Raw genomic sequence first — 12,975 nt, forward strand, 5'->3', positions numbered from 1 at the left:
TATTGTAATTGTTGGAAAGATGTTCTCTTTCTGCTGAAGTTGTTAAATTGACAGGACATAATCCTAGACCCATGGGGGAAGAGTCTACTTGGGAATTAAACCAACAGAGAGAAAAGCAAAACCAAGAAAAGAAAGATCCTTAACACTTCTCTTGAATACATGGATCCCTGAACTTTTCAGTCACATAAGCCAATAAATTCCTTTCTTTGCTTAAATCAATCTGAGTTGAGATTCTGACACTTAAAAGAATTTTGACTACTACAAAGGTTAACCACAAAAGTCATAACACACCTTAAACATAGCCTAACACTAATTTGAACTGTAGTTTCTGAAAGGAAGAACACATGTAATCACAAGAAGCAAGAAGAGAAAAAAAGTAACTTTACCTTTACCTTTTAAGCATGCAGGGTTAGTCCTAAGCAATTTTTTAAATAAATCCCTCTTGCCTCGCTGTATGTAAACTAACCTATCTATAGGCGACTCTTCCCAAACTCTAAATATCCAGAGCCCTCAGATAGCACATACAAGTCACTAAAGACTCCATTCAAGTCAACCCTGCGACTTGAAAATCTGCAACATGGTCTACAATGTGCTGTTCTAGTTTTCCACCAAATCAAAACTTCTATTCTAGGAAAACATATGTTCTGAAAGAAGACATTACAAATTATATTAACAATAGTACTCACTTCTAGGCAAAGGAACTGGGAAGGGATTCGAATTAAATGTGCTACAATTATCATATACTGTTTTCACATGTGTTTAAAAAACTAGTAAAAACACACAAGAAGAATTTATTCCCCTAAAACAGTTGATCTCAGTTGGGCCTTCTAAGAAAACAGTCTAAAGTCAGCAAAAAGTTATACCAAAGAGTGAATGGTTAACTAAGTCCCACAAATCCCTGCTTTGCAGTTTTAACATTGTTTATTAGCTAAAATATCTCAAAGTAGTTTATTTTAAATATGTACATGTAGAGCATTCAGGTTGTTCCTAAACTAAAAATATTTTAGGCAATTCATGTCTTTCAGGAAATTTGCCCTTAATGTCACTTCCCCTAGGCTATTATTATTTCAAAATGTTATCCTCTCTTCTAAACCCATGGATTCTCTAAGTGACCAATTATGATAGCAGTTTATAAGCAAGACATGTTTTCAGTAGGGTATTATAAATCATCAATTAATTGAAATAAAGTTTTATGTACACACAGTACATATTACAGAAGTTGTAACAGATTTCATTGACATGCTGCTACTTGGTTGGGGGGAGGGTGAAAGCTCATCCATGTTTTGTAAGTACCCTGGGAACTTGTACTCTAGATACAAAGAAATTAATACTGCTCCTTCAGTGGTCTGAGAAGGCTTTTAAATTTAATAGGTATCTCCAAAGATTATACAATAGTCTATACATTTTAATTATATATGTGATATTAAATATATCATCCTACTTTATATATTTAAATTATTGATTCTAATCTTTTTATCCATTCTAGTTGTGTCATGTTTACATTCATTTTGGGGTTTTACTGAAAATTATAAAATATTCCAAATAATTTCTTAAAACTTTAATTCACTTTTACTAAAAATACATTTTGCAGTTAAATGCTGGAATATAAAATTTCTACAAGATCTTAAAAGGCTGAGAATCACCTCTACACATTTTCAACCTCTCAACATTTGAGAGGCTGAGTTCTAATTATTGTTTAACAGGTGATCAATATCCTATTTATAAAATTGGATACAAATCATATTGTTTCTTCTGGCAAAGGGTAATATTACAGACCTGAGACTAATTGACTAGTACCCCTTATATTAATCTATTTAAGAGCTGCCAGATGAACACAAATGGCCCTATTTGTGTGCTCAGCTAAGTGACCCAAAGATAGAAAACTGGAATTTTTAAGACTTTGGAGCTGACAAAGCTTTGAGGCCAGTCTAGGAGCTGAATCTGAGACACAATGCTGGCACTATTAATGTCTGTATTTCTTGTCACATGCAAAGAGCCAGACTGCACCAAAAGAATTAAAAAAAAAAAAAAAGACAAAGAGCTCTGGCTGCATTTCTGTTACCTGAGCTGTATGCCAAGGCTTCTAGTAGCTTGACTATTCAACTTCTTCAATAAGAAATTAAAATCAATAGAAATCAATAAAAGCAATCAATAAATTTCCCGTTATGCTTAAATTAGCACAAGCTGGAGTTTCCATCACTTACAACATCTTCTCTCATACAATGGAAAATTTTTTAACATAAAAGATATCCATATGCAAAAGAATAAAGCTGGACCCTTACCTTAAACCACATACAAAAATTACCTCAAAATACATCGAAGACCTAAAACTATGATACTCTTAGAAGAACATGATCAAAGCTTCATGACATTAGATTTGTCAATGATTTCTTGGATATGACACCAAACACAGGCAACAAAAATAAAAATAAATTAGACTACATCAAAATTTAAAACTTCAGTACATCAAAGGACACAATCAACATAGAGAAAAGGCAAACTACAGAATGGGAGAAAGAATTTGCAGGTCATATATCTGACTAAGGGTTAATATCCAGAATATATAAACAACTCCTAAAACTCAACAACCACCAACAACAACAAAAAAAAAAATTAAAAATGAGCAAAGGACTTGAATAGACATTTCTCCAAAGATATATAAATGGCCAATTACAGAAGATGCTTAACATCACTAGTCATTAGGGAAATGCAAATCAGAACCACAATGAAGTATCACCTCATACTCATTAGGATGGCTACTAGCAAAACAACCAAAAATAACAAGTATTGGCAAGGGCGTGGAGAAATTGGAATCTTTGCGCATTGCTGGTGGAAATGTAAAAATCTTTCTCCCACTGTCAAAAACAGTAAGGCACTTCCTTCGAAAAAGTCAAACATTGAATTACTATGTGATCCAGCAATACACACAATGGAATATCATTCAGCCTTAAAAAGGGAATTCTGATACATGCTACCAAACCTTAAGGACATTATAAAATAAACTAGTCACAAAAATACTGTATGTTTCCACTTACATGAGGTACCTAGATGAATAAATTCTGCAGATTAGTTGCAAAACAATGTGAAAATACTTAACACTACTGAACTATATACTTAAAAATGGTTATGATGGGCCAGACGCGGTGGCTCACGCCTGTAATCCTAGCACTCTGGAAGGCCGAGGCGGGAGGACTGCTTGAGCTCAGGAGTTCGAGACCAGCCTGAGCAAGAGTGAGACCCCATCTCTACTATAAATAGAAAGAAATCAGCCAAACAAATAAAAATAGAAAAAAAATAAAAATAGAAAAAATTAGCCAGGCACGGTGGCAGGTGCCTGTAGTCCCAGCTACTCAGGAAGCTGAGGCAGGAGGATCGCTTGAGCCCAGGAGTTTGAGGTTGCTGTGAGCTAGGCTGACGCCACGGCACTCTAGCCCAGGCAAGAGAGTGAGACTCTGTCTCAAAAAAAAAAAAAAAAAAAAATGGTTAAGATGATAAATTTTATATTATGTATATTTTACCACAATTTTTAAAACATTAAACTAACTTATGACCCCATAAATTACTATATGATATTAGAACAAATTCTGAATATATTTGTTTTTTAAAAGGACACGCTTTGGTCTCAATTTTTATACCTCTACCAGTGGCAGATGCTGAATAGACAGATGACATGAAAAAATAAGATGGCTTAAGTATTTATGCCTAAAAGACCAAAGGAAAGAAAACCAAACAAGCCTCTATCTTTCTGGAAAAATATACAACTAGACCTAAATTTATGAAGTACATAATTTAATTCATATTTTATGTTTTAATCAAATTTCTGTAATTATTACATTAAAAACAGATGTGTTCACTGGAAAATATGTTATGCAGGTTTTAGATAATTTATTTTTGTCTACAGTAAAATTCTTTACAGACCCAAAGATATACTAGGTATTGGTGATAGAAAAAAGTTCTCAATTAAGAATTATTCATTCTCCCCATGCTGACAAGCAGTATAATGCAATAGCAGCATAATGCAAAACTTTGCAGCCAGATTTGAATCCAGCTACTTCTTTCTCAACCTCTCTGTAGCTGTTTCCTAATCTGTGAAATAGTACTGATACCTCACTGAGTTTTTAGGAAAATGAAATGTGTCGATATGTGTAAAGCACTCAGAATAGTGCTGATACATTAAGTGTTAAGTAAATATCAACAAAGTACTTGCTCTGTGCCAGGCACTGTTCTAGAAGTAGGAATAAGCAATGAATAGAATAAACAAAATTTCCCTCCCCTGGCGGAGTCTACATTTTTTTTTTATTTCAGAATATTACAGGGTACAAACGTTGGTTACATAAATTGTTTTTGTACCATTTGAGTCAAAGTTATGTGTGCCCATCCCCCAGATAGTGTGCACTGTACCCATTAGGTGTGACTTTACCCATGCCCTCCTCCCCCTCCCACCTGCTGATGTCCAATGAATGTTATCTCCATATGTGCACATACGTGTTGATTGATAAGTGCCACTTTAATGGTGAGTACATGTAGTGTTTCTTTTTCCATTCTTGTGATATTTCACTTAAAACAATGGTTTCCAGTTCCATCCAGGTTAATACATGAGGTATTATTTCACCTCTTTTTTTCATGGCCGAGTGGTACTTCATGGTATACATATAACACATTTTATTAATCCACTCATGTATTGATGGGCACTTGGGCTGTGCCCACATTTTTGCAATTGTGAATTGTGCTGCTATGAACATTCAAGTGCAGATGTCTTTTTTATAGAATGTCTTTTTTTCCTTTGGGTACATACCCAGTAGTGAGATTGCTGGAACAAATGGTAGTTCTTCTTTAAGTGCTTTGAGATATCTCCATACTACTTTCCATAGAGGTTGTACTATTAATAGTTTGCAGTCCCACCAACAGTGTATGAGTGTTCCTATCTCTCTGCATCCACATCAGCATTTGTCATTTTGAGACTTTTGGATAAAAGCCATTCTCACTGGAGTTAAGTGACATCTCATTGCGGTTTTGATTTGCATTTCCCTGATAACAGAGTTTATGTTTTAGTGAGGAGATTATATTCTAAAATTAAGATGCAAAAATTATTTGGAGAATAAATCATCTGATACAGGTACAGATATGTTCTCAGGCAGACTAAGTAAATATTGGGAACTTACAAGAATAAAAGAGTTCCCACAGGTTCTAATTCTACAAAGAAAGGTAATCTAAACTTCAAAATATGAGGAAGAGTTCCTCCTGCTTGTATTCTGGTGCCACTTTTAGGGTTTACTACAGTAAGCAGTTGATCAAAAACTCAGGGGAGGCCAAAGCAGTCAAGAGTTAAACAATAGCATACCAAAGAATTAAAGTAATCTCTATTTTCAGAAAGTCAGTACAAAGATGGGCTCCCTGGGTTCTTCTGAGACTAAATAAAGTTAGGTATAAAGCAAATTCTGATAAACAGGTACAAGAAAGTAAAAAGTAAGAATAAAATAGAGAGCAGTTATATTTGAATTATTCTATATCTAAGCCTACCCTAAATACTTGGAACAGCTCTTGGTAGACTAACAACCTTACCACAATGATGTACATGACACCAAACTCCAGTATTAGAATGCTGTACATGGTCAAAGTTTCAGCATATGGTCAGAGATCCTAATTTCTAAACTAACCAAAATACAGATCATTCAATCATTTATTCATTCAACTTATATTCATTCACTCAGCTCTAGAGGTACCAGTTACGTTGCCAGGTTTGGCATGGGTACAGAAATACACATAATATAGTCTATGATCAAAAGGAATTCAGAGAGATTTCTGCTCTAAGATAAGGTTTCCTGTCTTCCAGTCTATTTCTCTTTCACTATACCACACTGCCACATTTGAAACAAAAATGTGTGCTCTGGAGTGGAGGTTTGGGAATACAATTTCATATAGCAATACCTCTGTGACAGAACTTAATATTGTAATTATTTTTACTACAGAAAACCAAAATGATACATATCTATATAGGGCTGCTTTTTCTACTTACAAATTTTAGTTACTCTCTACCATACAACAGTATAAGTTTATCAAAAGAATAACTGATTTCAATTATTTATACCTTTGTAACCAAAAGCATTCTACCAAGTGATCTGAAGTCACATTTAGCAGGAATCAAAATGGACACGCTTCAATTATCTATGTATCCAAACATGATTAGATGCTTTATTTTCTTTTTATTCCCATCCTCAAACCAATACCAAACATCAGTCAAAACCAAAAACCAAAATAAAGGTAAGTCAAAGCCATCAAAACACAAGAACAGAAGAATAAAGGAAGAAAAGAAGAAAAAAATCTGGGGGTACCAAAGATTAACAGAAAAATTTCAATCTTATATTTAAAATGTAAATGTCTAACATCCTGAATATAATTATTATTTAGGAGGAAAAAAGTGTTGCCTCACTATGAAAGAAATTATCCAGTAGCAAAAATAGTGGGAGTGAACCAAAAGAATTTTTCCCATTAAAGAAGAGAAAATAAACAAGGCAAACCTCTTCCCTTTGTACAAAACACATACTATAAACAGCAGCTAATTCATTTATCGTTTCATTCATTTATCCAAAGCAGCAAATCTCAATGTAGGGGGCGGGGAGGAATAGATGGTTTCAAATTAAACATGCCTCCTCCCGACTCTTCCTTATTCCTCACACCTCAACAACGTCCAATAATCCTGCCCTTGTTGAGAATCACTGCTATGGAGACCCACTGTAAGAATGGAAATGTGCCAATTCCTTAAATGTGTTGTATTCCTTAAAAGATGTAAATCATTGATCTAGAGCATCTGTGCATAATAAAACCCACTTTCTCACTACAAAATTCTATTTTTCATATCATAATTGTGGGTTCTAGGCACCCTTGCTTCAGTGAAGTGGTACTCAAATTCCTTTTTTGCGAGTACGTGAAAATGGTATGATAAATGTTGATGATAATACCCAATGGTTATTAACAGTCTTGGACCAGGCAGAAAGGCAAACAAGTCTGCCATTTGATTAGGTGAGTCCTGCTACTCTAGCAAAACATTAGCCATTCAGAAACCTCTGAAGTCTGAGTTATCCTGGATAGTTTAATATTCTAGATTGCTTAAGATTTATCTTATAAATTGTTGATTTTATTTTATAATTTGTGATAGGATTCTCTTTTGAAGTATACCATATTCACTTAAGAACAAATGTTTTAAGTTACAAAAGTAACTCACAACCACTGAAAAGATATCAACAATTCGAAAGCACATGAAATGAAAAACCTTCCTTCCTTTTCATCTTCCTACTCCCATTCCACAGGGGTAACCACTGGAAATCAATTTAGGATGTATCCTTCTATACCAGTGGTCCCGAACGTTTATGGCACCAGGGACCAGTTTCATGGAAGATAATTTTTCCACAGACCAGTAGAGGATGGTTTCGGGATGATACAAGTACCTTACATTTATTGTGTACTTTATTTCTATTATTACATTGTAATATATAATGAAATAACTATACAATCCCACCATAATGCAAAATCAGTGGGAGCCCTGAGTTCACTTTCCTGTAACCAGATGGACCCATCTGGGGCTGATGGGAGACAGTGACTGATCTGAGAGGAGGTGGAGCTCAGCCAGTGATGCAAGTGGTGGGGAGCAGCTGTAAATGCAGATGAAGCTTCACTTGCTCACCCATCGTCCACCACTCACTGCACACTGGTCCATAGGCCTGGCCCCAGGGGCTGGGGATCACAGTTCTAGACCTCTTCAGAATGCATACAAATTTTATACATAACTGTATACACAAACTCAAATAAGCAATAAGATTCTACTGTATATTCAAGTTCTACAACTTGATTTTTATACTGAAGCACTGAATAGCCTTTTAAGTTTAAATGTGCTAGTATTAATATATCTGATTTGTTTTTAAACTGCATATACCACAGTATTTTTCATCATTCTTTTAGACAGGCACTTTTAGGCCGGAATCTTTTTTTTCTGCAGTAAACAACTTTGTACATATATCTTTTGAACACTTGTGTTTTTCTGCAGGAAAGTTTAGAAACAAAAATGTTGGATTAAAGGATAGACACTTTTTTATTTTGAGGTACACTGTTAAACTTCCTGCCTTCTTTAAAATAATCTGACTAATTCTTTTATTGAGGACCAAGCTCATTCTTACCAAAATTCATTTTGTTACTCTGTTGTAATACAGTGAAACCCTTGGGGCTAGAGAAGTAGATGGTTCTATTCACTCCTTGCTATGGTTCCCCACCAAAACTCATGTTGAAATTTGATCCCTAATGTGGTAATGTTGAGAGGTGGGGCCTAATTAATGGGAGGTGTTCAGGTTATAAGGGCTCTGCCCTAGAGGGTGGTGGCTTGGTGCCCTTCTTATGGTAGTGAGTAAATTCTCACTCTGGTGAGACTGGATTAGTCTTCAAGGGAATGGATTAGTTTCCAAGAGAGTGGGTGGTTACAAAGCCAGGACAGCCTCAGGTTTTCTCTCTTCACACGTGCTTGTTTTCCCTTTGACCTTCTTCTCCACGTTATCACGCAGCATGAAAGTCCTCATCAGAAGCCAGGGCCATGCCCTTGAACTTCCCAGCCTGTAGAACCATGAGCTAAATAAAACTCTTTTCTTTATAAATTACCCAGTCTTGGATATTCTATTATAGCAAAACAAAATGAAGACACGCCTACGTTAAATTTCATCTGTTCTTGTAATTTTTTAACCTTTTCCTGTATTGTTTGTCACATCGCAGTGCCATCACTATATTGCCTATTGCATTTCCTCCACACTTTTATTGGAAAACTTGGAAACTAGAGAATTTAACATGCTAAAACTGAGATCAAATTTTTTTTTTAACATCTGAAAATGTTTCCAACCAGCATACATTTAATAATTTAATCAGAAGAAAACACAAGCTGGAAGAATCAATTGCTTCTAGAACCCTGTGGGTCCTGGGTCCCAAGGCAAAGAGCTGGGCTCTGATACACACAATTTTCCTACTTGGTAATCATTCTAATGCATCTTATTTTCTCTCTAGAAGTGATTTTAGAACAAAGACCTAGAGCGCTCACCATCGGAACGAATCTGAGCAACAGCGTTCTACTCTCTTGACAATTGCGCAGTACACGACAAATACACACCAAGTGAGTGAGCAGTGGTGAAATCACTGCCAAAGCCAGAAATCTACAAAAGACCACATGGGCCGAGATGCTGAAGGGCTGGGACTCACACCACCTGTGGAGACCAGTGGTGGGAGGCAAGAGGAACATGCACCTTGGGTGAAGGCCCTGGCAGGGCAAGACTGCGACAGTGTGGATTCAGTCCAGATTCAGCTTCCAGCAAACGGGGAACCTGATGCCCCAGGGTCAGCACCTCAGGCCCACCTCAGCCCCACCTCAGCCCCTGCCCCCGGTAGCCTATCCCTAGCAAGATTCAAGATCAAATTAAAAATGAAATTTTTAACTATCCAAACATGAGTAGATATGGTAAATGCTATTTTAACCTCTCAGAGGCCCTTTCATGCTTCCAGATTTTAGAGGAGTAAGGTTCCCAGATCATAAGTTTTAGACAGGTGAAATGTCATCACTATTATTATTAATATACTCATATTTTCATATGCAAAGTATCTAGTTTAAAAAAAACAAAAGGCAAATGGATTAGAAAATTAGCATAATGCCACTATTCCAATAAATATCATAATAACAACATGGATATCATTATAAAATTATATTTAATCTATTTGTTATACTGGTCTATTCCATCCCTAGACACAGACAGTTGTTTCCATAGACTACTGTAGAGGACATATGTGGCTTATCATTCAATATCTCCCCCTTCATTCTGGAACCACTATCTTAAATTTATTTTGAGTAACTATCCTTTCCCCATCATTACCTATGTATCAATATTACCATCTCAGTAAATTGTTCAGGATAAGCATATGAACTAACTAGAATCAGTACGACAAAAGGCGACCTTTGCTAGGATTTCTGAAGAACTTGTACTCTCCCTTTCATCCTCCTTTCCCTTCTTCCACTTCCTTCTCTCTGTCTCTTCCTTTCTCCTCCCTCAAAGGTACAATAGAGAAGACCATCATTCTTCTCCAGGATGTCAGGGTATGATGACATAGAATCTAGAGCTAAGGGAGTAGAGATGAAGTTATGGAATGAAACCTAAGAGTAAAGGCAAAAAGAGGGTGCAGAGCCAAAAGATGGGACCTGGAGATAATTGACCCCTGAATCAAAATACATCTGGACTTTTAAGTCACGTGTGCTTGTTTAAGCTGGATTTTTGTCACTTGCAATATAAAGAGCCCTAAGCCCTATAGCTAGAACCTTATACTGGTATCTAGTCTTCAGACTTAGAGTACTATCTTTATTGAAAAAGTTGCCACAAAACTACTTGTCAAGTTTTGATCTAACAATAATGATTTTGCTGTTTGAGCAAAAATCTAACATTAATTCTATCAGTTTTAAGACTAAAATTTTTCCTTTAAAACTTTTATCTTCTAACACATATTCTAAAATCACTTGCATTAGTAATATATATCTGAATATTGACAGAAACTCAGCTCAGCACACAATTTCCAAGTCTTACCAACTCTGAAGAGAAACGGTGAAGAATGTTCAATAAGATTGCTAAAGTAAAAAGTTACAGAAGAATCAAAGAGTAAAACACAGAATAACACCTAGCTATTTCTTTTTCCTGTCATTTTGCTCCCTGACTTTAGGATTTTTAAGTGTCTTTCTGGAATGAAAGCTACGCAAGATCTAGCTGGCCAATATTCCTGGTGGTATTACACTTGGCAATGATTTAATTAAATCAATCATTAAACCAGACCAATTACCTAATTCCATCTAATTCTGATGAAGAACATACAATTTAACCTCTGGAATACCACATTTATCTAATATTCATTTAACTGTTTAAACATGTAATTTCATTTCTAAGAACTGAAAAAAATTTAACTTACCTCAATTGTTTCGCATAATTCTGTTCGATTTCTATCCTCTCTTTAACAAATTTGGCATATCTTTCCAAGAAATCAATTCCCCATTGTGTATGCTTGTCTAAGCTGTCGAACTGATCCTAGAAAAGGAAGATTAAAACATATTTTTTAAGCCTCAAATTTTATCCAAACATATTTTAATCATCTTCTGATTTTTGTACAGAGAAGTAATGCGGTATAAAGGCAAAAAACCTAGGCTAATCTGGTGGTCCGCATTCACCTCACCCTCTAAGACCCAGAAATAGGCTTCTAAGCATAAATCATATTACTTTATGCCTAAATGCCTTTACCCACATGGTTCCCCCTGGTTGCAACATCCTCCCTTAGTCACCTTTTTGCAATCAATTCTTATTCCCCCTTTGAGAGATGGCCGATTCCTAGCTACTGGACCACCAGAGATCTTATTCCCCCTCTGAAATTCAGTTCAGGCATTATCTCCTCCAGAAAATGGTCCTAAACCTTCAGAGTAGGATAAATGGCCTTTCTCTAAGTCCCCAGATTTCCCTAAAATTACTATCTTACTCACTTGCCATACTATACTGAGGCAAAAATCATGTATTATTTATTCGACTCTGAAACCCCAAGGCCTAATAACAATGCTTGGCACCACAGTAGGCATTGAACGAAGAACTGTTTAGCTGAACAAAACTGAATATACCTGAGTTCAAATTCTGGGATCTGCCATTAACCAGATGTCTGACCACTAAGCAAGTTATCAAGGCTCTTTGAACTTTTTTCCATCTTAAAATGGGAGCCCCATCACCCACGTCATAGGCCTGTGGTGATGTTATTTAAAACGTTCTGTAATGCAGTAAATATGGCACTAACATATAACAGTATTATTGCCCTGCAAGGCTCTCTCAATCCTTAAAGATATTCCCTTCTACCTGCCACTAGAGAAACAATTAATATCATTCCCCTTTAAGAATAATCTCCAAATAGACTAACAACTAATAACTGCTCTCTCCCTCTCACATATCAAAAGTCTACAATACTAAAAAATATTCAAATATCATTCCTTTCTATACTTCCAGGTTTTTTTAAAATCACCCATGGTTTAATCACATTTGTTATTTTCAAATGAAATCCCTCTCTTTACCTTTAATCTCTGTTCCACCTTAAAACATTTTATTATAAAATTCTACTCCTAAAGGCAAATTCTCTCTAAATAACACAGACAGAATTCATCAGGTCATAGTTTGGTATTACAACTCCAATTCTATTCCTCTAAGCAACTTTCTGATTACCATTTGAATGTAGCAAGAAAACGCACTGCTCAGTAAACTTAATCTGTGTAATATGTCATATTACAAATTGAAATTCTTCAAATTGAAAAACTCTCAACCAAAAGCAACACTCTGAAGCTGAAACAATCTTCATTCATTTTCCCAAACTGCTTCAAAGGCTTGTCTTCCCACAAGAACTCTTCTTCATCAAATAATTATATTACACTTCTTTATCCTCTAGATGAAGTCTCCGAATGTTTTTGGGTTTTTTTTTTTTGCTGGCCTGAATTTTTTCATCACAAACCCTATCAGTAAAAAATCTGAACAAATACCTCTACTATAACTGTACTTATTTATATATTAAATATTATACTACTAAATTGTATAGTTATGAAATCCATAAAAATAGAAACTTTAAAACTATAAAAATGAAATAAACTTCATTTAATTTTTTTTTAACTAATTTAACAAAAGCCTTTGGGCCATGACTTTAAAACATTACCAATAATTTTAGTGAGAGCAATGAATCAACTATGCTTCATTATTTCTAAAATCCAGGTTTAACACTTAATGGCAAAATAATCTGAAGGTCTTGATTCTAAACTGTAATATCTAGTTTTTAGTGCTTGTCGTAGGTAGGAAACCAAAGGCACCTCATAAAGATACAAAGATCTCAATGGGAAAAAAATCACTGTTGTCTACACTTTCTAATTCATTTTTCGACCCCATCCACCAATAT

General features: G+C 35.3%; 1 protein-coding gene across 2 annotated transcripts in view; it reads right to left on the bottom strand.

Moving 5' to 3' along the window:
- The window catches only part of FNBP1L (formin binding protein 1-like), a 99,862-nt gene that overhangs the window by 38,369 nt on the left and 48,518 nt on the right, over nucleotides 1-12,975 (bottom strand). For both annotated transcript variants that reach the window (XM_012661122.1, XM_012661123.1), the window contains exon 2: nucleotides 10,975-11,090. In XM_012661122.1, coding sequence (XP_012516576.1) covers nucleotides 10,975-11,090 — 116 coding nt within the window. The remainder of the gene's footprint in view (nucleotides 1-10,974; nucleotides 11,091-12,975) is intronic.

The sequence above is a fragment of the Propithecus coquereli genome, unplaced genomic scaffold (genome assembly GCF_000956105.1).
Source record: "Propithecus coquereli isolate 6110/MARCELLA unplaced genomic scaffold, Pcoq_1.0 Scaffold7, whole genome shotgun sequence".
Taxonomy (NCBI): Eukaryota; Metazoa; Chordata; class Mammalia; order Primates; family Indriidae; genus Propithecus; species Propithecus coquereli.